The sequence below is a fragment of the Eriocheir sinensis genome, chromosome 3 (assembly GCF_024679095.1).
Source record: "Eriocheir sinensis breed Jianghai 21 chromosome 3, ASM2467909v1, whole genome shotgun sequence".
Lineage (NCBI taxonomy): Eukaryota > Metazoa > Arthropoda > Malacostraca > Decapoda > Varunidae > Eriocheir > Eriocheir sinensis.
Genome location: NC_066511.1, coordinates 21,901,572 through 21,929,116, shown reverse-complemented (window position 1 = coordinate 21,929,116; position 27,545 = coordinate 21,901,572). Strand labels below are relative to the sequence as shown.

Sequence of the window (27,545 nt, the reverse complement as noted above, 5' to 3'; positions counted from 1 at the left end):
GCTTCATGCTTTAATAGAGCTGCAGTGGCCCACTAGTTGGAGCTGATGCATCGGTATGTAGGTTTCAAAGCAAACTGCAGTAGGGCACTGTAAGGGCACACTATTTTCAACCCCATCTGTCATAAACCATTATCCTTATTCACCCTTCTTGGGAGGAAAAAGCACATAAAAGTAGCAAGAAAAAATAAGACACAGAAAAATTAAGAAAAGAGGGGGAAGGGACAGCATCAGGTGAGCCACATAATCCACTCGACTTTTAACTTTAATAATCTGAATAAGTAAAACAGCATGATTTAGGTCATACCAAATAGATTTTCTCCATATGACTTTTAACTTTTATCCAACAATCCACTGAATGACCAAGCAAAATTAAACAAACTGTCATTACTTAAGTGATTTTCCTGTACTTTGCATAATTACATTCAATATCCTTGTCATCTAATTTCCTGTGCCAAGCAGGGTGAAGGAAGTCATAGCATCAAGAAAAAGTTTTCATTGAATGAGTGATTGCCCAGCAAGACAAATTGCCATTTATACACAAACACACACACCCCCCTTCCCTGCTTGGGCCTCATCCATCATTACCACCCAACACTGTCAGCTGGAAAAAGTACAAAAGCAGGCCTGCAAACAGATTCTCTTACACCCCTTATGAGAGAGCACCTACTCAGCTGAGATTGTCCCACCTGTAGGACCTCTTGTACAAATCTGACAAGGTTTGGGACCTCAGTGACACCGATACCTGCTGTCCCCCTCACTCACTCCCCCAACTTGCACAACACGACAACATTCTTCAACTCATTTGTACATGAAAAGATAGACTTACTATTGTCTCTTTTATAGCGAGGCTGATAAACGCCTTCCCAAACATATGACCACCCTTCGCATAACCCACCCCCCCAACCTTTTTATATATACTACAACCTAAATTCTATATTGTTAATATGATTTGTTTGTTTTGCCTATCTATACTTTTCATTTCTTCTATCACTGTGGCATTCATGTGTAAATTAAAATCATCATTCCCTGACATTACTCTATTTACATTTATTTGTATATTTTCAGCTCATGGCTGAATACCCTCAATAAACAACTGATTATTATTACACACACACATGCAAGCAAACACACACACACACACACAGAGCAGAGCAGTCAGCATGAATGGGTGAGTCCACATCAGCTCCTGCAAATGCCTATATAGTACAGCTAAGTAGACAGGGTTTGAGTAGTCTCCATATCAATTATCAGCTTGTGTAAAGTAATTTGGGTTACTTCAGGTCCAAGTATTGATGTTCTAACTCTGTTATCTCCTTGAAAAGTTGCAGGTGGTAAAAAAATAAAAAAAATGAACAATTGCAGGGTAGGAGTGAAAGGGTATGACAAGGAGTGACTGGTATGGGTGGCCCCTTGAGGATCATTAGTAATTTTGATGAATTTAACATGGATGGCCACATGGCCATGCAGGCAAAGTGTATCATAGAACAGGAAGAGCAGCTGACATGGTTAAAAATGGGAATAGATGGAAGTGGTGATGAATTTGTGATAATATTCAGGTACTGAGGTAAGTATAAGGAAGCCATTAAAAAGATTACAAAAGGGAAATTAGGAGTCCAAGAATAAAACCGATAAACTGAGAAAGGAAAATGCAATTTGAAAAAAAAATGCATGACAGTTAAGAAAGTTGAGTCAGTTAGCGATGCCAATGAGAGCATGCAAAGGATGTTTCACCATGGAGAAGAGGGAAACATGAATTTAAGGATATCGTAGAACAGTTAAGGGTTGAAAGCTCGGCTGCATGAAGTCATGAATATATTGCAAAAGAAAGAAAACTAGTGAGATCAACTGTGTAAAGAAACAAGCGTAAAGTAGTGTTTCGTGACAGTAATGTTAATGGGATTTTATTAAAGAAACTGAAACTCTTTGACTACATTAAGCCAGAAATGTCAAATGTTATCTCATTCAGACCAAGCTGGGTGATACTGATGCAGTAGTAGTAGTAGAGGAGTAATAATACTGTCTAGCACAGAAGTCTGAACACAAAGGGTTGAGCTAGGTGACACTGTGGCAGAGGTACTGGCATTAGAGAATGAATTATATGGTAAATTGCATTGCAATGGTTTATGTGCCTCCACCTACTGCAGAAAAGACATGCCAAGAACATGAATCTCAGAAAAGTGAAACCTTGGATGTACTAAGGATCCTAAACTTGAGCAACATGAGGGATATTGGCAGGCAACTTCAATTGTAAAGAAGCAAATTAGGAAGAACTAGCAGGAAAAAATAAGGAATCTTGGGGAAGGTTACTCAAATTGGCATTGAATAATTTGCTGCCCAACATGTAAAGGAAAATACAGAATAAGAGCACTTGAAGACACTCAAGATTGGGCTTGCTTACTAGTGACTCACACAAAGTGGGAGATATGTGCAGTACCCTCCCGAGTTTCGCGCTTGCTTCGTTCCGCAGGTATAGCGCTAAACTCGCGGATCGCAAAACTCGGGGTATTGAAAACACTGAAAAAGCACTTATTTGTTCTGGCCCATGGAGAAGCTGACTTTTTTTTTCCACTTTACTCCCATGTTATTTCAAAAGACTTACTGTGTAAAAAGGAAGAAAATGTGAAGAGAGAACGAGTCATTTTGAAGCCACAGTTGAAGGCAGCTGGCTGCCTTACGATTGGCTAACAGTTTTGAAAACACACTTGTGATTCGCCTTGTCTGATGACATCATTGACGGCGCTCATCCAATCAGCGGCCTCTAACTATGATGAAACAAAAGCTTTGTGAATCTGAAGTCAACGTTGATAGTTAAATCATTAGTTTGTAGCTTTTACCACGGAATCTCACCCCAGCATGTGTGAACACGGTCACCCAACCGCTAGTTTTTTGAGAAATTTGTACAGAGACTCAAAGTCAGCTGCATTTCACGAAAAACTCATTGAAATTCTAGTCAGAAACTCAGTCACCAGCATATTGGTTATTTTCTCGTGAGGTCGGTAAGTTGTGGTCACAAGAAGAAGAGCGTATCAGCTGATCGGTTCAGTAACTATCCGCGTGTTTATTCCAGTACCACAATGAGTTCCACAAGTTAGATAAGCCTGGAGTAATCAGGTTGAGCAGGTCTTGGACTTGAGTCTCATCCAAGTGTAGCCACTGCCTCATCGTGTCTGGGTCCTCACTGTTAAGTTCTCGTAGCAATTTAACGGTAGCAAGCTGTAACACACTCTCCCTTTGTCTCCAAGCTAACCAATCACGAACCAATAAATGATTTCTTTTCATTTTTTTTCTTTTTCTTCAGCAAACACCACTAAGCAAACTCTGCAATGTCTGGATCCATTGTTTGTTTTGCTTTTCAGCTGATATATCCCAGAATGCAACAGTCCTCTATGTGACCAACTTGAGGATAAATTTGAAGCAGAAAATTGTCGGGAGACAATTTTCGTGGAAAATTCCCGAGAAACTAGCTTGTGTGACCATGCCATTAAGCTGCTGGTGTCACACTGGGCCTTTTTCCTCCAACCACGTTGGTGATAGGGGCTACTGGTAACTCCAACTTTACTGGGTGTGCATCACACACGGCCTAGGTTGGTTGTCCGTATTCACAACGTAAACAAAGCCGTTGCCCTGTATCGATTAAATAGTAAACAAAGCAGCTCTGCCTGTCTACTTATCGAGTTTCTTGGTTGGCCATTTTCCAACTCTCCTCACTCCTCAGCCACTGCCGTCATCTGTTTGTTTACATACAGCCCCGCGGTTGCTTGTACCCCCATCTGTTTTCCATCCGTACGGACAACTGACAACTCGTTCCCAGTTGGGCACACGGGCAACTGCAGTTGCCAACAGCCCCATCAGTTGAAGGAAAATGGCCAGTGTGACACAGCCTTACGGCAGCATACGTGACGCCGACGGTAAGTAGAGGTGACCCGTATATGTCAAAGCAGCGTGAAACTTGAGGCGATAATGCGCAAAAGTCGGGATGGTAAGAATTTAGGAACGTTGGAAAGTTTTGTTTAGTCGGCGCAACATCTGTGGTCATATGCTGGAGAGAGACAGGAGGGGGAAGGAATTATAGAAGGGAACAGATCCCAGGAGACAGGACACAACCCCTGATTAATAACTGGTACCCATTCACTGCTGGGTGGACAGAAGAATTTAGGATTGAGCGCGAAACTCAAGGATCGCGAAACTTGGGAAAGTACTGCATATATGGCCTCTGGGGAAGGGTGAAAACCTGATGATTGAAATGGAAGTGTCCTTGGGATGTGCATTAGAAAGAGATGAGGTACACAAGTAAGACCAGCACAGTTACAGAAGTGCAAACTTAAAAGTATTTTGAAAAAGTTAAATGAGGGCAAAGGGTGGAGTCAACAGTAAATATGGCATTTTTTATGAATATCTACCAAAAAGGAGTGAGAAGATACATATACCTCTGTATTTAACCCCTTTTGTGAAATTAAAAGAATGGTTAAACAACAGATGCCAGGAGGCATTTGAAAATAGGAATAAAGTTTGGAATGAAGTGATAAGGTACAACATAAGGGAAGTAATATTTGGAGATATGATGAGGAGAAATTATGAAAAGAAAATTGCAACTAAATGGTAAGATGAATCTAGATTATTTTAGATTTGTAAACAGCAAAATGAGAGCAAGGGATCACTTAAGGGTAAGTAACACATTTGAGAAAATGGAAGATATATGTGAAACCATGAATGAAAGATTGCAAATGGTCTTTATAAGAGAAGAAACTTTTACAGAGCTAAGCACAAACCAGCACCCACTAAACATGGGAACAAGGATAAAAAAAACTCCACTTAACCACAGGCTGGTATCACTAACAAGTTTGATTGTGACCCATGTGAATCATAAAGAATATAGATTTGGCTCCTGAAAGAAAATTTTCTGGTATCAGAGCAGCATCTACCCAGATATTAAAAATAAAATCTTTGACAGTGCTACAGAAGACTCCTTTGGAAACAGAAAACCTAAGGAAGAGTGCAGGGAAATTAGTTCAAGTGGATGGAGAGTTACTTGACAGAAAGACAGATGAGAGAGGTCATAATGAACAGGGCATCCTCATGGAGGACAATAACAAGCAGTGCAGGAAAGTTTGGTACTAGCAAATTATGTTTCTGATGTAGGCCAAAGACTTAACAAATGGGTTAACAAGCTATACAAATCTGTTTGCAGATAACACAAAACTTGTGAAGTTAATAAAAGGCATTTCTTGTAAAGAACTACAAAAGGCTTTAGATAAATTGCTTCACTAGAGTTAAGTACTAAAAATGTACTTTAATACTAAGAAATGTTACATTTTAGAAATGGAAGAGTAAGGAAAGACCCAAATAGAAGTATAATATAGGGAGAGAGGCTCTTAGCAAAGAAAACTATGAAAGACCTAGGAGTGATATAACAAAACCACCTTTCTCCATAAAAGCATATAAATAACTGGAATGCTTTAGGTTGTTGACAAATACTAGTGTGGTATTTAATTATATATAGAAAAAAAATGCTAATATTGATAACATCTATGATAAGATTAAGACTAGAATATGCAGCTGCAGTGTGATTATGGCAATCAATGTCACTTGTTAATAAAGTGTAATATTTAGTGATAAACTGTGAAAGATTCCCTAGGTTAAGGCAAGTTATTTGTATCTGCTGCACAACAGACTAGTTCATCAACAAATTTCTTCCATGGTACTCCAACTTCAGGGTCATATGCCACCCTACCACACACAAGGTATATGTGTGTGTGTGTGTGTGTGTATATATATATATATATATATATATATATATATATATATATATATATATATATATATATATATATATATATATATATATATATATATATATATATTAAGGGTGATCTATCACTCTCTCTCCCTCTCTGAGCTTAGGATGTGGCCGCAGTGCGAGTACGAGTGCAGCATCAGGCAGGGTGCTGTGTTGGGTTTGTGTTACGAGCAAGGGTTAATGTTTTTATTGTTCTCTGCCCAGTATTGTATATCGACATATATGTTTGCTTTGTGTTAAAGGGGAGAGTGAGGAGTTTGTGTTGAGTTGCCTGGATGGGAGTAGGTGTGCTTGCTGTGCTTAGTCTGTCTGTTTTCTTCCCAAGTGCTTGTAACCTGATGCTCGCCTTCATTTCACTTGCACTTGTGTTGTGTTCTGCTTTATTTTTAATATATTGTGTAATATAATATTTTCAGTGTGACATGCTTTTCGGTTAGTCCACCCTAGACCAAACAGGCCAAGCCCTTGATATAACATCATATCACTTCGGCTGAAAAAACATACACAAATTAGTAAGAATGTAAAGAGTGGCAAGTAAAATTATACCAAGCTTAAATGAAATGCAATATAATGAGAAACTGTACAAACCGGAGCTGCCTATATTGCAAGAAAGAAAAGCGGTGAATTTAAACTCACAAAGGGCCTGGAGCATGTAGACAAGAAAGACTTGATGGTAAGGGATAGTGGAAGGACAAGGGGACATGAATTAATCTGAGAAAAATATGATGCAGACAGTATGGCTTCCCAATAGAATCATTGATACTTGGAAGTCTGGATACATTGATAATTAAGAGTTAATAACTTATGAATTCAAAATAAAGCTGGACAAAACAAATTAGGAGACATGACAGAACAAGCTTGAGCTCAAATCCTGTATACTGAAACTAGGTAAACACACACACACACATATACACACACACACACACACACACATCATGAATATGCATTCTATACAGCCATTCCCGCAACAAAACATACGTGCTTGGGCAAACTGAACCCTGAACAGGCACAGGATTTTTCTCAGAGTTTTGACCTCTGGGGAAAGGAGGAAGAAGGTTCGATTTCCATATCCAACTCAACCTTCTGTATCTATGTGTGAAAATAACTTTAAAAAGTACAGTACATTGACAATTGAGGAGAAAGTAAAATAGCATGCTATTACAAACAGTGAATTGCAATGCGGTCACTCAGAACTATGACAAACAGAAGAAATCTCTAGTGCCTTCAAGCAATATGATGTAAAGTCCTTTATCCTCACCTAGTGTCAGTTTACGCAGAAGGGAATGGATATTTCCTGTCTGTAATTCATTTGCAAATTTCCCACGAATTTCTTTGGTAATTTTGGAAAGGACACAATAATCTTATGTTATCTCAGAGATGTAAACAGTTCATTTGCAGTTAATGCTTTAAATGTGTTACATGTTAAGTAATATTACACAGACTCATAACTAACTCATCATCTACCAGTAAGTTACAATGTTCACTTCTTGTTATAATGATACAGAAATATCACAAGGATACCAGCAGCACATGTGGGATGAATTATGCCACATAGTTGTAGGTGTTGGGGTTGTCTTTGTCTCGCTCCATGTAGTCTCGGTCGATGAGGGACTCTATCCTCTTCTTCAGGTCTGCAGGCTGAATAAAAAAAGTATGGTCAATACTTTGTGGCCTTTAAAACAAAACTTTAAAATAGGAGTAATCTTGCTTTGTGTGGTTGAGGATGGTGAATGAAGGTGAAAATAATCACATCATAACCTGTTTTTATGGTACTAAAATATAGTAAGGTAGTAAGTAGTGAATTTTTCATATTGAAAAGACAACTCAAGATTCAAGCCTTCTGGGTTTACAAAAATATACTATAAGTATCTGATGAGAAATGAATTAAATATGTTGTCTTATGTAGTGCCCACACACATTTTGCTTTAAATAAAAAAAAACCATTAACACTGTTGCATTGGCATCTTTGCATTTTATAAGATAAAACTGGGATTTAGAATATATTTTAAGTGTTCTAGTACAGGTAACTCTCGATTTATGTGTGTTTGGTTTACGCGTTTTTGAAATAACGCAGGGTCCAAAATCCAAATAAATGTTTAATTAACACGTTTTTTCACTTGTACGCGATATTTTATGGATGTCTCACACAACTGGACTCACACGGCGCCGCGGCCACACAGCTGAGCTCAGTTCTTCCCGCTCGCCACTTGAACAACAATACAGTACCCACACTGCCACGCTACTCAACAATAGGGGTGGGCAGGTACCAGTACCAGTACTGGTACTAATGGTACCAGCTGTACAGTACCAGTACCAGAATGCTCAGTACCGGTACCAATACTAGCCAGTCGCTCATGGTGTCCCTTATTTCTTCCTCACACGAGTGAGGCCGAGACTGAGTGCCTGAGTGGATATCTCGGTGATATGGATATATTCTCTCTCTCTCTCTCTCTCTCTCTCTCTCTCTCTCTCTCTCTCTCTCTCCACTGAATGAAGTGAATATTTATTTTTCGATAGAAACCTACCTCTTGTTTGATTTACATTGTTTTTGATTTACGCGACCTCTTCAAGGACACAATACTCGCGTTAATCGAGTTACCTGTACTGTGATAATGCGCAATGATGATTTAGTAGACGAAATTAAATATACATACATGTTCAATTATTTATCATGACACTAACCAATCTTATTGAATAATAGCACCCATAGTCTCTAAAAATCAAGGACAAATCTGAGTGTAATGCTTGTGAATTAATAAATGTTAATGATGTATAGAGACACCTCTTGGCCACTTTCACCAAGTATGGTCATAGATGAGTGACCAAAATACAATGGTTAAATTAAATAAACTTATATTGACAAAAAAGAATACAAGTTAGCACTTACTATGCCTCAGTCACAGGTGAAAAAAACACTGATATCCTTGCCTTACATTATTAAGGGGTTGAAATGCTTAGACAAGGCATAACTAATGCAATATGGTGTCACAACAACATTTGGCCCACACAGGGCTGAGGTGGTCCCTATATATAAAAGCGGGAAAAAGGAATAACCTCTGAACTACAGACCAGTATCATTGACCAGTATAGTTTGTAAAATATGTGAGAAAGTGATAAAGAAACAATGGACAAAATTTCTAGAACACAATATAATTGCAGAAAAACAGTATGGCTTTAGAAAAGGGCATTCATGTGTAACAAACTTACTGAGCTTTTACTCAAGAGTGACAGACATAACACAGGAGAGGGATGGATGGGTAGATTGCGTGTATTTGGACCTGAAGAAGGCTTTTGACAAAGTTCCACATACAAGACTACTATGGAAGTTGGAAAATAGAGGAGGATTGAAAGGGAAAATGAAGAACTGGATGGAAAGTTACTTAAGGGGAAGAGAGATGAGAACAGTGGTAAAGGACATGAAATCGGAATGGAGAATTGTAGATAGTGGAGTGCCTCAAGGATCGGTATTGGCACCAATACTTTTCCTAGTATATATAAATGATATGCCAGAGAAAGTAAGCAGTCACATGAGGCTGTTTGCAAACGATGTGAAATTGCTGAGACATATATTAAACAGTAAAGACTGAAATTCTGCAAGAGGACCTAAATAAGATTTGGGAATGAAATGGGAGATGGAGTTCAATGTGAAGAAATGTCATGTAATGGAAATGGGAAAGAGTGGAGACCAAAATGGACATATAGAATGGGAGATGAAGAAATATTAAAAGTTCAAGAAGAGAGAGATCTGGGAGTGACAATACAAGATAATCAACAGTCTGAAAGTCATGTTAATAGGATATTCTGTGATGCATATAGAATGGTAAGAACTATAGGAATAGTATTCCACTACGTGGATAAGGATATGATGAAAAAGATAATAACCACTATGATTAGACCAAAATTGGAATATGCGGAAACTGTGTGGTCTCCCCATAAGAAGAAACACGTAAAAAACTAGAAAGAATACAGAGGATGGCAACAAAAATGGTTCCAGAACTGGAGGGATTGTCATATGAAGACAATGAGACAATGGAATTGGAACAAAGAAGAGAAAGGGGAGACCTAATATAAATCTATAAATTATGGAATAAAATGGAAGTAGTAGACAATGAGGAGTTACTACTAAGAGAAAGAAGAAACACCAGCAACACACAAGGACACAGTAAAAAATTGAGAAAAGGAAGATGCTTGAGAGACAAAGAAATATAGCTTCCCGCAAAGAAACATAGAGGTTTGGAACAGACTAAGTGTGGATGTAGTATCGGCGAAGAGTGTACACAACTTTAGGGAAAAGCTGGACAAATACAGTCACCTCTCGATTAACACAAGTTTAAATAACACGTTTTTGATTTAACACGAGTTGATATTTAAGGAGATACGTTTAACTAACGCGATATGTTCGATTTAACAAGTTTCATCGATGACGTCACAGCGCGGAGATGCTGTCTCAGTCTGAAGCTAGCCGGCACTGTGAGTGGAACGTTCCTCTGGTATACGTACACTGCATTTTGACCTCTACTATGGGACCCAAGCATCCTTCCACCTCCTCACAGGAGGTGGAAGGACGGGGTTTGGAGGGAGAAGGGAGAGCGGAGTGAGGATTCGGCAGAAGACGACGACTAGTGACACATCAACAAAGTGATGGTGAGTGTGAGGACGTGTTTTTGTTGTCAGTGACTTGCAAATGTAATGTAGCAATTCTTTCTTTAGAAAACTTTAACTTCAAGGAGTTATCTTTGTCACCAATAGCATGGGTAGTCAAAGGAAGAGGAAGGAGGCAAGTGAGGTGAAGGGAGCGGCTGGTGATGGGAGCACGGGGTAAATGTAAGAAGTATGACAGAGAGAACGAAGATGATGCAGGTATTTCTGAGTGAGATGGGATGTGAGGTGAATGGGAGGACTGGAAGGGAGCGGATGGTGCTGCTACTGGGGCTGAGTGGAGAGACGAATGGAAGAGTGATTGAGGCAGTGAAAGAGTTCCTGGAGAGCATGTGGTGTGCAAGATGTAGGGAATGATACCTTGCCCCGAGTAGAACACAGACTTTACACATGTTTTTGTTTTCTTTTACAGGAGTTGCCGATACAAAGGCCTGGCTGGGGAGAAATCCCAAGCCACCTGTGACATCAAGATCAAGGAGGAATGGTGGCCGACACAGGTGAAGAACAAATTTATATAAATTGAGAACATGTGTTTTTGTTGTTTCCGTGACCTACTAATGTATAATAATGTTTTTTTTAAAGGTTAGAGTAACAAAATCCCCAAAATAGGCAGACTTTCCCAGTGTCCAGGAATGTAACCCCCCCCCTATTACCATTGTTTCCTATAAGGAAATTATGTTTAAATAACGCGACATCTCCGGGAATGTAACCCTCGCATTAATCGAAAGGTGACTGTACAGATATGGAGATGGGACCACACGAGCGTAAGCCCAGGCCCTGTAAAACTACAAGGTTAATACGACTGGGTAAATACATGCATTCATCCACACATTTCTCCAGGCCATGACTTGAAGGTCTATGGGTGCATTCTGGCCACCCCATGCTCACAAAACAGTATCAAGGCTGGCTATATAGTATATACTTATGTAGCTCACCATATAAATTTTTATGTACCATTGAATTGTGTGTCTTTGGACTTGATTCTAATAGAGCCAATAAGCAAAATTGGTTTTATCATTACATTCTGCCTGCTGCTCCTGTATCCAGACCTTTAGTCTCTTCACCACATGCTCCTGCACATGGCCAGAGGTCAACTGAACTTGTCTTTTCCTACACTAATCAAGTGGCATTCAAGAAAGTACAAAAAACTGATAGTTGTAGGCTGGAGCAACTAATAAATGGTTGATTAATAATTAGATTAATGAATATATACATAAACTGAGTGAATTAGTAAAAACAAGATAAATTAATTGAACAAAAACTTACTTTAACTGGAAACTTCAACTGATTGTACAGTTCAGTGATCAAAAGGTTATGTGGCAGGACTTTCCTCATTTTCATGATCCGAACAATGGCAGCATCAATTTGATACTGCCGGTCTTGGAATACTCTTTCCTCTGTCTGTTGCTGCTCTTCACTCTGAAATAAAAATGTTTAATTTTCAGACCTTGAGGATCCTGCTGACTTCTGAGCATGAATATGTAGTATTTCACTGGACAATCTTTTCTTTTAGGACTACAGTTTCAATGTTTCTCAGGGCTTGATCCCTACTACTGTGAAACTTACCGTTTCCTTCATTTGGATTTGGTTAATTCTGATGCGGAAGAGTTGATTGGTGAACTCCTTGTTGTAAAGGAATTTATCATCATCATGGACATCCTTGCTTCGAGGGTTTTTCTGTAGTACCCTTGCCTTGCCACATGCTAAGGACTGCAGTGTGCGACGAAGTTCACCATCCTAAATACATGAGAAAACAGAGGTTAGATAACTACAAGCTACTGGCGTTGATTGGATTTATTTACTAACATGATCCGAGTCTTCCTGTCAATGAGAAGGTGGTCCAGATCATCAAGATTTTCAGACCATGTGATCTACAATCAATGGATTCTTACTGATACAGGAAGATTAGAATCTTTCCAAAGCCATCATGTTAAGAGAAGCTCACAGAAAATAAATGAATCCAAGAAAAAAAAGAGGTTAAATAGACAAATAAAAGTTACCAGCAGCCTGGATGTAAATACACATACTAGTACACAAAATCAAGAACATACTGTGTGAAAATAAGATCTAAAATCATAAATCACTGAAGATATATGTGAAAAAAATATAAATGACAAAAGGTCAGCATTTGCTTTTGTATTTCCCCACATTATATAGCTTGTTCAGAACAGAATTAAGCTTAGCAGTTAGCATTTCACACCACCCTACTAACCTCAATATTCGTGCCTGTTGCTATTTCTGTTAGAGATAGAGTGTCAACTTTATTGAAGAGTAAAAGCACTAAGGCCTGGAAAAGGGATACTTGAAGTTCCTTAGGCCCATGAGGAAATGCTGCTTTCAAAACACAGTGACCAAGTGTTGGTTGCCACTGAAAGGAAATGCAAATATGAATAGATATTAGATAATTAATATTAATATTAATAATAATAATAATAATAATAATAATAATTATAATACAGATGTGGTAGTTGCTCAAGAAGTATGGAGTGGGAACGCTGTTGAATATAATTAGGAGCAGAGCATGTGTCCTTGTAGGTGGAGGTAGAGAGTTGATGAGGGGTTATGATGGTTTGGACAGTTAGTAAGGATGGATGAGGGGAGAAAAGTTAAAAGGATGTATGGGTTCAGAGTGGAGGAAACAAAGGTTAACAAGAGACCATGAAGGAGGAGGAGGGAGACAGTCTATGGGAATAACCATGAAGGAGGAAGGAGACAGTGAAAAATATCTCCGTTTCATAAAGATCTGGATGTCCAGGAGGTTGAAAAGCGAGCTAAAATTTGTGCGATTAGATGTCATGGTTTATGGCACTGTGGTTTGGATGCATTAGACAGGTGTTATAAAGAAGAATTATGGTGAAAGCCCATATCAGGAAACTGTGGTCTGGAGCTGGAGTTTTTCAGAATAGTGCATGCTAAAGTGTAATAACCATCTGTTTATAATTATACTGTTTTGTCTAACACATCTCTGCAAACAGGGATGTTTGATAATCCTGATATAAGACTGCCATCTATATTATATATATAAGAAGTAGGAATTAATGTAACAAAGAAAATTAAAAAGTATTTGAAATATAAATGTTCCCACCAATCTTACCTGAAGCTTTCTATTGCAGTGTTTGGCAAGGTAAAACTTGGTGAATATCTGCTGATAATTCACCATTTCTGGAGGCATGTTGACCTCCATCACAGGGTAATTTGGCCAATATCCCATGGTCAGTATGTTGACATTGAGCTCCATTGGAGTGCTGCTCACATGTGAATTCTGGAAAAGACCCTCATCCATGAATCTATACCCCACCAAGAAAAAGGTGCTTCTGATAAAAGGACCAGACGTTAGTTGCAGGAATAAACTGGTCGAGAAAAATTAACCTTAGCCAGTAATACAATATTCAAGACAAGATATTTTTGCGATCATCATATCTGGGTCATGACCAGCAGTAGTAAGGTAGTGTGTGGCTAGGATGATGAAGGTCATCAACATCATATTTGGGAATACAAGACTGCTAAGATTTGTCTTCGGGCTAAATTCCATCACTTGTCATTTGAGCCTGTAGCTCAAATACATTGCCCTTTGAACAATTATATAAACCACATGAAAATCAACTGTCAATACTACAGCTACAAATCAAGTGCTATGGAAAAAAAAAAAAAAAAAAAAAAAAAAAAAAATCTAAAAACTAATTAAAATCTGATCTGGATGCGTGAAGAATATTCAACTTGGGCATATCGTTTGCTTAATACAAACAAAGAATAACAGCTTACCTGTTTGAAGGCAAGCATAATGTCTTTGGAAAGTTCCATATCCTTGAACATGCCTTCTAGTTTACTTGTGAAACCAGGGCCACATTCTTGCTTCAGCTTGCTCAGCATACTCTTCTCTGCATCAACACTGGCAGACTTTCCGACTAACAATCTTTTCGCCAAGTCCTGAAGGATAAGATACACATGCTGAGGCACTGTAATTATTTTTATTCAACATGTGCTAAATGGTAGAGATAAAAGAAAAATTTCCAGACAATTATCAAACAACTGATCCTCTTGGCAATCAAATTAGTTCTTACATTTAGAAGTCAAGATAAATCCATGGTACACTAATAAGAAGTTGACCCACAAAGATGATGAAAGCAACTCAGTGGATAGGGCTGGGAGGTGCTTGGTATGAGGAGGGTGCCTTCCTGGAGGCTTACTCAGAGCAACACTAACCAATTTACAAACTTCATTTAATTACCTCACAGTCTATGTCTTTCCAAAGAATGAAATTATTTTTTTAGTCTTCATGCACTAAGTTTCTAACTCCTTGAATCATTTAAGTCATTCTTCTCTTAATTGCCTTTAAGGAATCAATATCCTTTCTGTAATAGGGGCACCAAAACTGAACAGCTGTTCACAGGAAAGATAAAAAAAAATAGTGTAGCTACTGAAGAGCCCAACTTGTGAAAGCAAAGATAGGATTCAGCTACTGTATGCAAGTTATGGTAGCCCTTGAGGGTTTCAGTTTCTAGCAATCCAACTCTTCAAATTGGTTCACATTGTTGCAACTCTCAAACACACACACACACACACACATAAATAAATAAATTAAAAAAAAAAAAATAATAAATAAATAAAAAATAAATAAATAAAAAATAAACAAATAAATAAGAAAATAATAATGATTACAAAAATAAATATAAATTGGCCACAGTGGTTACAGCAATGCCAGGACAGGAGTGAAAATAATTCATACTACAACAACATGCTTATAACTGCACTGGGCTGTAATTAATTGAACCACCTGTAAATGTTGATATTAAATATTCCCTCACAGTCTTCAAGAATCAATCTGAAGGAAAATGTATGGGTAATTTGAAAAAAATAATCTTCCTACAAAATACTTCTTCATAAACATTACCTTCTTGTAGAAGGCTTCAAATACATCTTTGCCATGGATGAACCTGAAGAGAACCATTATCTTGTCAAGAAGGCGCTCTAATTCATCCTCTGTTGCTTCCTTGTTGCCAGCCCTAAGCTTGCTGTCTACAAACTTGGCTGCATAGGAGAAATCACTTTTCAGCTTCATAAAGGTAAAGTTGGGGACACACGCTGTAGCAGCGCGTGGCCTCGGTGCTCATCTCCGTAACATTGGCCCTTGAGCCTGTGGTGGGAGGGAGCCCATTACCCCGGGACACAGGGCCAGTGTGACATCCGGGTTACCACAGTTTACCTTCCCCAGGTTTCCCCAGGTACCTATTTATCGACCAGCCCAAGAGGAAGGATGAACAGCTGGGTGAGCTGCACGCTGACTGCCCGGGCCGGGATTCGAACCCAGGCCCATGGAATAGTAGCCAGGCACGCTGACCACTAGTCCACGGAGGCGGAGCTTCATAAAGCACAGTATATATGACAACACTGGATATATATATATATATATATATATATATATATATATATATATATATATATATATATATATATATATATATATATATATATATATATATATATATATATATATATATATATATATATATATATATATATATATATATATATATATATATATATATATATATATATATATATATATATATATATATATATATATATATATATATATATATATATATATATATATATATATATATATATATATATATATATATATATATATATATATATATATATTCTTGATTTGCACGATAGATGCGTTCCAGAAGGAACCGTGCAAAGTAAATTTCGTGCAATGTAAGGATGATCACCCCCAGTGCTGGAGTAAACTGTACATACACTACATGCACGAAACTTGATTTTCTTGAAATCGTGTTATTTTAAGGAATCTGTGTAATATGAGGACAAAACCCTATTTTTTCACACCGTGCTATTTTGAATTCGTGCAATCTAAATATATATATATATATATATATATATATATATATATATATATATATATATATATATATATATATATATATATATATATATATATATATATATATATATATATATATATATATATATATCAAGGATATATATATATATATATATATATATATATATATATATATATATATATATATATATATATATAATGTGAAATGCCAAGAATCGGAATGAGAATGAATGAGGTGATTTCCTGCCAGACAAACATTTCCATGTGTGTTTTGTCTTAAGAGAACACACAATTTCTGTGGGGAAAGGTTTCTAATTCTACTAAACTTTATCACTCACTTTGTAGCATGCATTCTTTTGTCTGCCTTCTGTACAACAATTATTCCACACTAATACAACTTAAAACAGCACTGAAATTCTAAATTACCTATTAATTCTGCTGGCTTGTTTAGCCTCTGATTGATAAAGTGTTCAAATGCTTCCTTAAGAGCAAGGACAAACTTATCAGAGGTGCCAAAGCATTCTGAAACAATGCCATCCATCTTGTCTTTGAAGTCCAGCAGTTCTTGCACCATTCCCTTATCTTTCTCTGGGTTAATCACAATGGTTTTCCCATATGACTGAAAAAAGAAAACACAAAAATTAAAGTCAGTAAAATGAAAAGCAATTACATAAGCATACAAAATACTTAGAAAATAATGAAGTGATGGATTATATATTGCCAATTAAAATCTGAAGTTTTTTCAATAGTTTGATGAAACAATGCAACTTGAAAATATTAAAGCAGTGTGTGAGACAAATTTGGGTGACTTTGATCATCAAGCCACATGCAGATTTACAACCAGGGGTCCTTGAAAATGAACAGTTGAGAAAAGACAGGGAGAATGAATAAATATAGAACAGAAACTTGAACCATTATTTGCATCAAACTATTCCTTTTCTCTTCACTAGTCTCTGTATACATCTTGTAGTTCCTTGAAAGAGTAAGGAAATACACCTATCTAGGACAAACAGGTAGTGCAAACCCTGCTCATGGAGGAGATCAGGAAGATAATTGGAATGCTTATGGTGAATATATCATGAACAGCAAGCTGCCACTCTCCCTGCAATAAGTGAACCCTGCCAGTCTTAACATAAGGTCTAGAAACTTGGGGACTTCAGAAGCTAGACAGAAAACTAAGAGTGCAAAGATGATTGGAGACAAATGCTGAGACTTTGGGATAGATAAAAATTAAAGATATTTTAATGATAAGTCAGAACAAGAAATAAGCATTGATACAAGTCATATCAGAGGAAAACTGTTAACGGTGGCAACCAAAAGTAAAAGTAACAACCCAGAGTGTGTAATTCAGGGGAAACAGAACAAGTTGGAGAACATTTGTAGCTTAATGGAGTACACTTGCTTCAAACAAAGAGGTAGGATTTTAGGAAAGGTCTTTCTCTAGTTACATAGTTGTCACATTTCACACAAATAAAACTCATCTTACCTTAATATAAGCATTAAACTGAGTGCACAAGTCTTCAAGGCCACCCTTGATGCGTGAAAAGAGATTATACAACAAACTAAGGTCATGGCGACGGTTCTGGTCTAAGAGAGAATCCAGTCCCTTCTGGAGCAGGAGAGATTTGTGTTCACTTAGCAGCTGCTTCTCCACACAGTATATCAACTGTCGTCTGAAAATATTAAATAAAGTAAATAAAGTACATATGACAATACAGGAGAAAAAGACTTCTAATTTGTTCTACAATTATCTTTTTAATAGCTACACATTGCCCTCTCCTAAACATATGGGGATGGTACACGAGATTACTTTTTCCAATCACTTATTCTATGCCCCTCTAATTCCAGTCCTCTTTCCATTTGTAGGCAGGTATGTGATTCCCATGAGTAATACAAGAATGGAGGAATTAGTTACTGAAGGGGAGGGCAGAAAAATATAGATGCACAAACACATAATCTAAGGCATTGAATGTTTTAGAAACAATAGGGTTTGTATGATTAGCATAACTGGAAAGCATGAAAGATGCACTTTAATGCTAGGAAATGCTACTTTTTAGAAATGGGAAAAGTGAAGGCAGACCCACGTGGGAGTGTAACATAAATGACGATGCCATTAGTAAAGCAAAAGATAAGAAAGACTTGTTTCTGTGTTTTGCTTTTAATAAGTGAAGACCTTATAAGAAAACATGTATTTTTCAATCGGATCATCACATTATACTTTTCCTATTCATATCTACAGTAAAGATGCCAGGAGCCTTACTTGGTGGACATATCTAAATAATGAAGAACTCGGTTGTTTTCCTCTGTAAGCCTCTTGTCCACATGCAGGAGGTACTGTGGAACGTCTCTATCTTGGGTGAGACGTTGTCCTTCACGTAAATAGAGTTGCTCAGTTGCCATCAAGAACCTGAAACGTAATGAAAACCATTTAATTTGTTCTCTGTTCCAAGAGGCTGAGGTTGGGGACTGCTCTCCCCTTTAACAATTCCTTGCCAATAAGGTAATTGCTATAATTTCCACTGATTTATTTTTTACTTGTGAATACAAGATATGCCAAAAATCATTGAAACTTACAATAAGTCATTGCAGGAAGAAGATAATGTTCTACATACAAAGTTTGGTTACATTTCTTTACCAACAGTTAGAGGATTAAATATGACACCCACTTCTATATAACAATTTTCATACAATTGAAGGAAACAAAATTAATTTTACTTACTTGTTTTCAAAAACTTTATGGTACACTTGTAGCGAGGACAGCATTCTAAGGAGGGACTTGACAAGGGATCTATCGATGGTTTCTCCTGACCGTTCTTTTTCAATCATCATCAATAGGCCATCAACACACCGGTTTTCTACAACTACCTCTTCTAAAATATGCTTTCGAAACAATTCTAGACCCATGTCCCTGAAAATAAACATGTATGAAATTGTGGAAAACTTTCTTGTCAATCCGTCTAAAAAAGACTGCTGTAATTGTAGCCTTATGCTGTTAGCTGACGTAAACACAAAATCTTCTCATCTCAAAATATGGAATGAATGGTAGAACTGATTTGCCTAGCAATGATTTATCACTTGATTAAGTCTTAAAACATTTGAAAAGTTCAAGACTTCAATGTAAAACAATTAAACTTGAGACTTACCATATTGAAGAAACCTGAGCATTTTGAAGAACATAACCTCTGTCAAGAGCTAGAAAAATGTTGCACACCATCTTCATCTGGTGACAATGATGGGTCCAGCAGTCATTCAATTGACGTAGAAATGTTTGGCGGTCACTGGTAGCACTTAGGAACTGATTCAGTCGTGACTTAATATGCTGCTCCGTCAGATCTGAAATGTGCATCAGGTATTGGCCTCATTACCATTAATCCTTTCAATAACTTGGTGTATATGTTACATAGACAGAAGTGCAGTAAACCCTCAAATATCCAAGTAAATGGTGTCAAGAATACTGTCAAACCAAGCATTCCCAGACCACACTGGTTTTCTACAACTACTTCTTCTAAAATATGCTTTCAAAACAATTCTAGACCAATATCCCTGAAAATAAACGTGTATGAAATATGTACAATTCATATAATAAGCTCTCCATTCATAAGGACCTTGGGATCAGTTCCAACAATATTAGTATGCCTGACCCTGTTCCATACAACCTTTCTATGAACCACTTTTACGAGTTAATGGCATCAAAGAAATTCATTTTCTGTTAGTAATAGTATGGCATAAGTATGCCAAAAAAAAAAGTAACAAAGTGAAGTATCTGGAATTCATAGAGTAGAGAAGCTGCCATTGAAATTTGAGATTGGTAATGGCTGACATTTTTAATAAGGGAGAGCTTGTAAAATGGCCATTAGTATAATACAATAAAAAAATAGCAACTACAGGAGCAACAAAAAGTTTCATTTTTTTCCTCCTCCATTTATTTACAAGCGTATAAAATATTTTATAATTCTTTCTTTTTGGTCTTTGGTCTTTGTCTCCATATGCTACCAACTCATTTAAGAAGTGTTTTTGTTTTACTTCTTGTGTATTATATTACTGAACTGAGAAACTTGAAAAAAATTACTGAATTGTTCAGTTAATATTTGAAAGAAAAAAAAAAAAAAATCCAATGGTCCACAATAAAGGCAACAACTAAAGAAATTTTCATGATATAGGTTGATAAACACCTTACAAATATGATGACTATGCTAATCTAAATGCTGGATGCCTAAGAGAAATTGGCTTGTAGAAATTACCTCTGAGGTCAGCATAGAGTATTGCTGGTGGGCGTTGGGTGATGAGGTTATCAACATAGCGGTACAAGTCCTCTTGTGTGAGGTTGTCCCGTAACTTTCTTGATTCCTGTATGGCAACAACAGCTTCCCTTAAAAAACGCCATGACTCAGCAATGTGGTCGACAGCTGGCTGGTTATGGACTGAAAAAGAAAATGAAACATACATTAAAAGGATTCACTTCAGTTTTTCACAAACCCCAAGAGAAAAGAAAATTAGAATTACATACACTGGTGACCTGACAATTAACACACACTTTTAATCCTACTGAAGTGTGACATCACTCAATCAAGGAGAGGTTCGGGGTAGGGGACCACCATCCCGCCTTCATTCCTAACTAAATAAGTGAAGATTTCAGATGACTTTTTGAACTATAAAATATTTAGCACACTTGGTGTGTATGGGTGAATATAGTGTTTTATATTACTAATCTTATACAAATATCCCCCATTTCACAATTGGGTTATCCTCTTGGAAAAGTGATTATGAAGCAACATGGTCGTATAACTAACTTGAGGTGTAACTGATAGGGACGAGTTCCTGTATTCGTATATTGTGACCAAAAACCTTAACGCATAATATGTTAACAATGTTTCATGGACTACACCAGTGGTTCCCAACCTTTTTTCTGTCGTTTCCCCCTTCATCAAATTCAACCACACGCATTTCCCTCTTCATGTAAACGAGAAAAAAAGTAGCCAAACACTAAATTTACTTGCTTAATAACACAAATAACATAATAAATAAATAGTAGCCAAACACAATAGTTACTTACTTAACACAAATCAGTCAATCCATAGCTCTGACGCCCTGCTTCTGCCAACTAATTGCTAGTACGTAATTTATATTTCCTTCAGGTTAAATTTCTTCCCCACCAGGGGGAAATTTCTCCCAGGTTGGGAAATGCTGGACTACACTGTATCTGCATCCTTACCAAAGTAAACCTGAACACACATTACCTGAACATTTGCATGAATAAATACATAAAATGGCATAAATATAGATCAAACCAATTGTAAACGTGAGCCAATGTCACCATTACTGAGCTATCATTTCTGGATTTCAGCATAAAAATATGTTACAGACTAGTGAAACTTGAGAAATCTTGTGCACCAAAACTGCATGTTTTCAACTTTTAAACCTTAAACATACATTGCTACCAATTATTGATTCAGTGGGGTGGGACCCATAATACAGTCAAACCTCGGTTTACGAATGCCTAAGTTAACGAGTGTTTTGATTTACGAGGAAAAAAATCACAAAACATGCCTTGGTTTACAAGCTGTGACTTGGTATACGAGCATCCTGCTTGTATGTCTTTTTTTGTTTTTTTTTAATTTGTCACCACTTCAAGGGTGGGGGATACGGGCTATATGAAGGCCATCGGGGTCAAACGTGTACATCCCTCCGAGGAGGGACCACAGACCCTTGCTGGGTGACAGCTCATGAAGGGGAGGGGAGGATGCTGATGATAGACTAACTCTGTTGGCTGACGTCAGCCAAGCCAACCAAGTCAGTCTTTCGACGAGGACTGGTGTGTTTTTTGGTACAAGTCAAAGATGTGAGCATGGATTCCCTTTGTTTACTGCAAGAAAAGTGCTCAAAGAGGAGAACAATGGGAATAGTCTCAGTTAGGGGTTGCCATCTTGAGCAAAAAAAAATTAAAAAAATAAATAAATAAATAAATAAATAAGGAATGCAAAATCCCATTTTCCAATACAAAATGAATCCATATTTTAAGGAACAGGTGGCAACCCTAAAATTTCTCTAGTATGCCATGACTGACAGCCAATGCTGGTGAAGGCAGGAGGAAGGGGGAGGGACGTTACAACACGTATTTTACATGTATATCAGAACAACACTTGACAAACATAATTTTATGGACTGGTTTTGTGGTTCACTGAAAAATGCACACATTACAGTTTTAAAATACTGAATTTTATCTGCTTAACCATTCAGACAGCCAAATACAGAACAAATGGCATTCCGTATTTTAAGGAAAAGGTGGCATGTTGGCAACCCTAGTTTCAGGCCATGTAATAAACTCATAGAGATAATATCTGTGCACTCATGCCCGATTGAATTTGTGCTTTAACAATGTCCCCAAGAAAGATGGTTAGAAGGGATGGTGATGTAAAGAAAACAGGAACTACGGATACTATGCTCACAACAGGAACGGGGTGGAAGCCTTGGTGGCTTGTATGCCCTCCTGAACATGACTGTGACTCCCATTCACCCTTCATCTCGGACGATATGTCGGGTTAGCTTCACATAGGTGGTTGAACATATTTCTGGTGCCTCAAAAATAGGGAAACTGCAGCTGCTAAACCCCGGTGTGAAACCTACACCTCGAGCGTAATTAGCGATTGCAAGTCTCCGTAACACACTGATTTGTGTTTTATATTATTTATTATTGCTATTAGTTAGCAAAATTACATTAATTCTGGATAAAATAACATGTAAAATGATTTTTATATATATTTTTGAGACATGGGACGCATTAATGGGATTTACATTAATTTTAGTGGGGAAATTCGCTTTGGTTTACGAGTGTTTTGGTGTGCGATCAAAATTATGTAACAAATTAAACTCGTAAACCGAGGTATGACTGTATTACATTGAGCTCAGATAAGCCCTCTATTCCTCATCCCTCCTTTTCCTTTTAATCACTGCTACACATTGGGTGTATCTGTCCCAGGCTGGCTGGGGCTACATCCACTTTCAATTATCTAGAGAATCTCAGTCAGAATATAAAACTGTGCCATGAATCATTTGACAATATCACCTACAACTTACAAGCCTTGAGTCCTAGATGGACATATAAAAATTTGCCTTCCAACCAAATGACCTCTCAAACCCTACCCCCTTATCTCATGAAAGCAGCTACCCAGTTAATCCCACCTTTATGCCCATGTTGACCTGCACCTGCCCCACACCCACTACTAAACGGCAACACTAGTGCCTATTTTCAAAGTTGAACTCACGCCTGCCCTACACCCTCAAAATTTTAACATTGCACACGCATACACTCCCCCTACTGGGGGCACCTGCATGCACAGGCTACCTGTGCAGGCCACTGCTGTTTACTACACCTAAGACAGATTTGCCAGAATGGAAAATGGAGATGAAAGTACAGAGAGGGATAGAATACTAAGGAGGGTAGTTTCATTCCTTAGACTACAGGTGTAATTTATCTAACAGGCTGAATGCTTAGCGTGCCAACGTTGCGTTCACGAAGGTGCGGGTTCGAGTCCTGCTCCCCGCCACAGCGGTGATTTTTCAGTCACCACCGAGTGGTATAAGACTACCCACATGCTTTCCTTACGACCATCAATCAACCCGGACTCTAGATTTTCTCTCTAAAAAAGGGAGACTCAAAGATGAGCTCTATGGAGGCAGCATGAGTCAAGCAAGATGGCACCATTATGAACACTTGCCTGCGCCATAATGGGCTTGGGCCAACTGTCAGGTCCCACCAAGAAAGCCTAACAGCACTACAGGCTGTATGTATATATATATATATATATATATATATATATATATATATATATATATATATATATATATATATATATATATATATATATAAAATAAAATAAAAAAGCCATCAGTTTGCCTTTCCTCTGCTTGAGGCCCTTAGTATGGCAACAGCAATGCTTTACCCTTGGTTTCCTTTTTTTTTTTTTTTTTTTTTTTTAGTTTCAAGGTTGTCTATTGCAGCACCATGTATGGTATGTAAAACACATAGCTTAATTAATAAAATATAACCACACCTTCAGAAATAATACCCATCTAACATCAAGTTAAGAAAAATTGTTCATTTCACAAACTTTTTTTTTTAATATAATTTTTGAGGGTTATCTGTTTGACTTTATTTCCACTGTATAGCATAAGGATTGCAGTTTTTTTGGAGAAATATAATAATAAATGTAATTGTTTCTTTATTACTTTTTTCAATTTCCTAAATTTGTTCTGGATTCGGTACATGGTTAGTAGTCACATATGTATTTCAATATTGGTATTCTAGGTTTAGGCCTTTGTGACCACATGTTGCTTATTATGTCCTCTCTATTAGTTAACAACAGATCCAAAATATTTTCTTCCCTTGTTGGTGTTCTAATTAACTGCTTCCTGTATCACATCTAACAAATCCTGCGCCTCCTGGTCCCCTGATAAAGTATCCCAGTCTATGTTCCTATAATTAAAAGCCACAATTACATACATTCCTATATCTTGATACCCTACTAATTTCCTGTAAAAGGGGTTGCCTACTATCTCTGTTAATGGTGGCCAGTCTGTAAAGTACTCCCAGGACAAGCTTCTCCTTCTTACCAATTGTTTTTACCCAGAGGGATTTTGTATTGCTGTCTACCTCGATTGATTTATTAGTGACACACTTAAGATTGTCCCGGATGAAGAGTGTGACCCCACCTCCCTTCCTGCCTATTAAATCTTAGTGGAATAACCTATACCCTTCAATCTCTAATTCTGGGAGAAAGTGCCAGTCTGCAGTATTTATCCAGCATGCAGTATTTATACATATTTATACATTACCCTAGATGAGTTTTTCACATTAAAATCATAAGTAGAGCTAATAGATTGTTTTTTTTATATGCTATTGAATATTTTTCTTGTAAGAGATGGCAATGATTCACTGGTGCCTGACTTGCTGCAAGACCAGTACAGGACATGTAGACTTGATACTTTTCCTCTACAACTGGGTCACATGTTCTTCCTTCTCTCTCTCTCTCTCTCTCTCTCTCTCTCTCTCTCTCTCTATATATATATATATATATATATATATATATATATATATATATATATATATATATATATATATATCATAAGATTTTTAACTCGTGATATAACACTTCAATGATTTTACATAGTTTATTTAATTTTGATTTAAATCATGATTTTTTTACTCTGATTTAAATTGATTTAAATCAAACCAACCCTGGCAAGTGGATATTTATATTACAGTTTGAAAGAGTAGGATTATATTAAATGATTCTGTGGAGGGATGGTGGATGTGAGTTTGGGGGGAGGGGGTTAATGATGTTGTGGCCTGTGTTTTGTCAACCTTTATCAACTAGACTGTCACAAGATGAGTGTCTGCCTCCCACACATGATCAACTTTCCCACACATGATCAACTTTGACACTAAGGCAAGAAGTAGTTATCTGGTTGGGTTAGGTAAGTAAGGTTATATTATTTGGTTAGTTTGGGTTAAGATGGTGGGAAAATCAGTCTATATATTTTCTGAATAATAGGTATATCTAAATAATATAACAAGAGTATGTAATAATAATAATAACAATAATTAATGAGGCATTTTACAATAAAATTAATAAAAATATAGTTTGGCAGGCTGATATGTTTTTTTTTTATTATTATGATTACGTCGTGGCCTATTGCACAGGTAGGCTTCATCCCGGTGGGGCCTGATGGTTGGCCCAAGGCAAAATACACATGGATATACACATGGCAGGCAATAAAAAATGGCAAACACTGAAGACAGGTGTTATTCTTGCCATTTACAAGGCAACTTGCAGCCATTAATAACTCATTAAACAAAATTACATATGCTACTGCTTACTGTACATGTCAAGGCAAGATGACCACTCCCTTCTGAGACTCCACACTCCATACATGTATCTCTCTCTCCACCACCAAATAAACTTGGATCAATCCCTACAACTACTCTAGTGGGATTTTATTTTGGTGGACCAGGATACTCTACTGATGACGTTAGATTAGGTTACCCTAAACTAGCTTAGGTTAGGAGCTTATGGGTTTGTTAGATAAGGTATGCAGTCCCCTCACCTACAAATACCCTTTACAAGACCACTGTGACCTACCTACAACGAAAACAACAACCTGATAATTACCTCTGAAGTTTTTGATGGCCAATATCTTCTTTTCGTTGCCTTGCTTCTTGGAGCCCAGCACGGTCGCCTTGTTCACTCCGTTGGGCGCCATCGAAAAATTTGCCAACTTTTGACTCTCCATCATGTCTGTCTGTCTGCAAATTTTCTTATGCAGGTGAGGACAATCCGGCGTGCCCGACGAGAACCTTTTCCTCTGGCCGTTTGTAACACTCTCACTGACAAAGCTCGGAGAGGACATCATACTCTTAGAGTCTGCATGTATTTGGACGGCCAGAACCCCGCTGTCTGGAGCACTTCGGTCTCTGGCGCGCGCAGGGAGCTTCACAGGAATCACCTACGAGTCCGCGCCCCTAGGAAGTCCACGTGAGGCATCTTGGCAAGGAATTACACAGCGGAAAACGCGAGCACGAAGGACCTCGAGCACCTCAGCGGCAGACTCCTCCGTGCCCGTGGTCCGTTGTTGCGAGAAATACCTCCCCGCGGAAATAAGTCGCTCTGCTGTCCACTACGCATGCGCACTGGGGAATATAAAGCTGGAAAACCTATTAATTTACCTGATTTTGTTGTAGTTTGTCCACCTATAATCTTTGTGATGGTTGACATTGCCCGCAAGAAGACAATATCACACCATACCAACAGACCAAACGAGTAGGAACGGAGTGAACATCAAAGTGGGGTAATTCTTTCTTAAATCTGCCCTATTCGTGTGTTGTGAAGCCTTCTCTTGAGTGAAGGTGTAGCTTTAATGTTTGTGCTATGTATTGGCGCCGAAATAGGCAAAGTACACGATACCAGTGAGTGAAATATAGCCCAAGTAAGCAAGTTGAACCTCTCTCTGAGAGCTATTTTGCGGATGCGAGCTGATTCCTACAACACCGTGCGCCTCGGTGTTGCCATATCCCGGACCCCCATTGTCGTACTCACGCTTCCTTTTATCCTATTATTTCCTCCATGTCGGTCTTGTATGGCGCTCCTCGTTCGATCTTCTCGTGTTTGGTATATGTCACTAATCTGTATCAGTTATTAGGCTGGTGCTGTTATTACTATTCTC

General features: G+C 37.7%; 1 protein-coding gene across 1 annotated transcript; it reads right to left on the bottom strand.

Moving 5' to 3' along the window:
• Window positions 1-249: 249 nt before the first annotated feature.
• On the bottom strand, window positions 250-26,959 carry LOC127006555 (cullin-4A-like). The gene is made up of 14 exons (XM_050876536.1): window positions 26,495-26,959; window positions 20,567-20,746; window positions 19,469-19,658; window positions 19,045-19,233; window positions 18,586-18,732; window positions 17,812-17,998; window positions 16,752-16,944; window positions 15,348-15,484; window positions 14,219-14,383; window positions 13,551-13,718; window positions 12,669-12,824; window positions 12,023-12,193; window positions 11,723-11,875; window positions 250-7,435 (listed from the first exon to the last, which is right to left on the bottom strand). The coding sequence occupies exons 1-14, from the start codon at window positions 26,733-26,735 to the stop codon at window positions 7,340-7,342; spliced, it is 2,373 nt and encodes a 790-aa protein (XP_050732493.1). The 5' UTR covers window positions 26,736-26,959; the 3' UTR covers window positions 250-7,339.
• Window positions 26,960-27,545: the final 586 nt, after the last annotated feature.

What these genes read in the sequence shown, in the direction of transcription:
- LOC127006555 (XM_050876536.1), bottom strand. Translation starts at nt 26,735, where the DNA reads ATGATGTCCTCTCCGAGCTTTGTCAGTGAGAGTGTTACAAACGGCCAG. An exon ending in GGCCATCAAAAACTTCAGAG is followed by an intron (nt 20,747 to 26,494) that starts GTAATTATCAGG and finishes TTTCTTTTTCAG; the next exon opens with TCCATAACCAGCCAGCTGTC. An exon ending in CAAGCCAGCAGAATTAATAG is followed by an intron (nt 15,485 to 16,751) that starts GTAATTTAGAAT and finishes TCTCCTATGCAG; the next exon opens with CCAAGTTTGTAGACAGCAAG.